The sequence below is a fragment of the Leptidea sinapis genome, chromosome 15 (assembly GCF_905404315.1).
Source record: "Leptidea sinapis chromosome 15, ilLepSina1.1, whole genome shotgun sequence".
NCBI lineage: Eukaryota > Metazoa > Arthropoda > Insecta > Lepidoptera > Pieridae > Leptidea > Leptidea sinapis.
The window spans coordinates 1,263,972-1,267,743 of record NC_066279.1 but is presented as its reverse complement, the minus strand read 5'-3'; the positions used below and the strand labels follow the sequence as shown (position 1 = coordinate 1,267,743).

Genomic DNA, 3,772 nt, shown 5'->3' with positions numbered 1-3,772 from the left:
GGTAATTGATACGCTCTGTCCGTTACAATGCAGTGCCGCTCAGGATTTTTGATAAACCCAAAAATTCTGAGCAGCACTACAGTTGCGCTCGTCAACTTGAGACATAGGATATTAAGACTCATTCTTCAGACGGAAATACAATAATGCTTACACATTACTGCTTTACGGCAGAAATAGGTGCCGTTACCACACCCATAATCTAGCCGGCATCCTGTGCAAAGGAGCTTCCCACTGGTAAACTGCATGGAAGTAGATATTATTATCATTAAAACTCGGATGAGTTGACAATTCGCTATACTAGTGACTTCACTATAATTGGCTTAGCATTCCATGTCTAGGCTGTTCGGAAGTGGGTTAATTTCTCTGTGGGAATAGAAGCCACACAAGCTTACTATATGTTACTTAAATGTACTTAATCTCTTAGTGCAGTCAGCGTGGGCAGAACTTGTGTTGTACTTAGAAACACGTAAGGATTCTGCTTAGTGACGATTTATATCAATATTTGTTGTAAATTTATTAGCTATGTTAAGACAAACAGTGAATTGAAAATAACCAAAAACCCAAAGTGAAAATAAGACTTTTCGGTTTTCAATTACATTTTGTTAATCTCTCCGCAATCAAAGTTAAAAAAAATGGATTATGCGTGATTTATGACCGAATTTTTTATTCATTTCAAAGTTGACGTGCGATTCCAATAATCGATCTATAGACTATTTTTTTGATCTCAAATTATTATAATTTTAATCTATATAAAGTGTCCTCAAACATCACGTTTTACTCAAGTAAGAAAATATTTCATAAAATAAAAAAACACAAGAGTTTTTGAGTACACTAGATGCATCAATCCATACACAATAAATTTTGTATTATATTAATATCAACATTACGTCTGTAATATATCTATATATTACTGTGATAAATATATGAGATAGCTTTCCAGAGTTCTCGATTACAGGATCATCCAGCACAAATGGCGCCCGTTCGGTTCTAATCAGAATGACACATGACATACAATCCGAATTCTATTTATTTTAAATTATTGATCGCATTCATTCATTCAGACCCGATGGAGGATTTACAAGATGAGTGAAGGTAAATAAATTACCTTTCGCTCTAATAAACAGTTTCGGAAACTCGCAATCGATGTTTTCAGAGCGATGTACGATTGACGTAACAGATAAAGATGATTCTTATTTCCAACAGATGCTTCGCGCTTTGTATTCGCGTGCCATTACTCAATGATAAGCGGAGACCTCGCAACAAAAACATTCTAAACGCAACACATGTTCAATTATCGCGACGCAGAGTCTACAATGTCATATCACTGTTTCCGCACCTTTTACCGTACATCCATCCGATATTATAAAAGAGGCGACGCAACGCCGCGCGATCGCAGTCAGCTTCTAGCTTCCGAGCGAGTCACACGTATCTGTAATGCAATAGTGGTCCCCCCACGCGCAGCAGACATGGAGACAGCTACCGACAGCCAGCCCGTCGACGACGAGGGTATCACCTCCGACCGCCGACCTTCCACCGACGAACAGGACTTATCGGATACCGCGTCAGAAACTGGCTCAGGAAACGGCAAAGATTCCGGCTGCGAAGTTGCCCCTGATGCCCAAGAACCGCCGTACACCCCTCCTGATGAAGAACTCGCAAATCGTATCATGACCCAAGTTGAATTCTACTTTTCGGACGCAAATATTACAAAGGATGCATTTCTATTGAAACACGTGCGCCGGAACAAGGAAGGATATGTGTCACTTAAGTTAATATCAAGCTTCAAGCGAGTCAAGCACCTGACTAAAGATTGGCGTGTTGTCGCTGAAGCCTTGAAGAATTCAACAAAATTAGAAATAAACGAAGCCGGTACAAAATTGAGAAGAATCGATCCCTTGCCAGCTTATGATGAAACTACTCCGTCAAGGACAGTTGTGGCTGTCAGGATGCCAATAGATCGTCCTTCAGTTGAGAATGTATCCAGGCTGTTCGCAACTTGTGGTGAAATTGCTTTAGTAAGGGTTCTACGTCCAGGGAATCCAGTGCCGGCTGACGTGCGTCAGTTTCTCAATAAGAATCCAAGTCTAGTGAATTGTGTGTGTGCTTTAGTTGAGTTTACTGAATCAGAGGCAGCCAGAGGTGCTTTACGGCTGCAAAGTGGTGAAGAAGATGGTATGAAAGTGTATGAGTTGAACGGAGTGCCCCGAGAGCCGAAGAGGAAAACTCCCATACGTCGAGCGCCGCCTCGCCGGCACGAGTGCGAATACTCTTCATGCTGCAGTGGCTCTGAACCAGAGTTTGACTATAGATACACTCCTCCTTACTATAGGAGGAATTCGAGTGGTTTCTTCAATCCTGCTCCTCGTTCCCCGGAGATACAAACGTGGGTGCCTCGACGTCAATCCACTTGCAGTCACAGCTCTGATTCAGGAGTTTCTTTCTTCTGTGGTTCACGAAGAGCGTCTCAAGCGAGTACCGGGAGCGTGAGTAGTGCTGACGGTTGGCTATCCCGCAGGCTATCGGGTTGTTCGTTGTCTGGCAACGAATGTGGTGGAAGGCGACTATCGTGCACCCCACGCTATGAACCACGTACACCGCTCGCGCCAGACGGAACCAGAGGTTTCCACGCCGCAGCCCGCCAGCGACGGATCTCTGATCTAGCGCTGTACTCGCGTTAGAAAGCGGCCGCCAACCGTGACACCTTTCTAATTGCGATGGAATTACCTTTCACGTTCAGGCCATTTGATTTAAGGAAGCGACCTAAGATCGCGTGTTATGTTTAAGTTTATTTTGTTTAAGAGAATGAAGAGTTACCTAAGCCGTGTTCGGCTGTTGTGATCGCTCATAATTTATTATTATTTAATTTATTAGTATTTATTGCCGCGTATATGCGGATAGTTTAAGGTCGACGCGCGCTGTGGAAGAGTTTTCATCAGTGTCTGTCTGAGTTGTAAGCACAAATCAAATTTTAAAACAAAATCGACAACCAGAGATTGTAGACTCAAATCTGGTAATGAGTTGCAATGACAGAGAAAATATTGTGATTTATGGAATGTTTTGATTAAAGCTCTGTCATTTTATTATAGGCCTACAATGCGCGAACGAGACCGTCCAATAGTTAGTCATTAAGTCAGTCGCGCCATCATGATACTTTCATTTAAGTTTTTATTTAAGTTTTGTTGTGATTTTGTATGTAGATAGTTGCGTAACCAAGAGAAAGGTATAGGATTCGATACGGCGTGCGTAATGAATGCTATACGTTTTTGCTTTTTCTTTGTTATTTATTAAGGAGGTTTTTATTTGCTTGAGCACATGAATTATAGCAGTCTTTTATCCATTGCTCCAAACCTGTCATTTAAATCCATGGCTGTATAGATTTACCATTGCCCAATAAGAACAAAAACTGTTAAATTTAAATTTGCGCATCAATTCGTTCTAAATTCAAATAATCTTAGCAGGATTGCATCAATAATAACTGGCTGGTGCTTCGCGTAACCTCCTTGACGCTATTGTAAAATAAATGAGATTTTTTCAAATATTGTCTTTTATTGATGACCTTGGTGATGGAAAGTACCCTTGATCACCTTGACAGTTGACAGGGGTTGCATAAGGCAAGGTGTGACCGGTGAAAGTTGGAGGACCATGACATGTCAAGAATATTCATTTGCTTATCGTGTCTGTGAGACAAGATACGCGGAGTATTAATATGTAAATATGTCTTTAAAATACTTACTCATATTAGACTGATATCAATCCTTGTGGTTTGGTATCA

At 41.2% G+C, this 3,772-nt stretch overlaps 1 protein-coding gene across 1 annotated transcript; it reads left to right on the top strand.

Annotated features, from left to right (window-relative positions):
* Window positions 1–1,381: 1,381 nt before the first annotated feature.
* On the top strand, window positions 1,382–3,536 carry LOC126968406 (la-related protein 6). Its single transcript, XM_050813423.1, has one exon. The coding sequence runs from the start codon at window positions 1,467–1,469 to the stop codon at window positions 2,676–2,678; it is 1,212 nt and encodes a 403-aa protein (XP_050669380.1). The 5' UTR covers window positions 1,382–1,466; the 3' UTR covers window positions 2,679–3,536.
* Window positions 3,537–3,772: the final 236 nt, after the last annotated feature.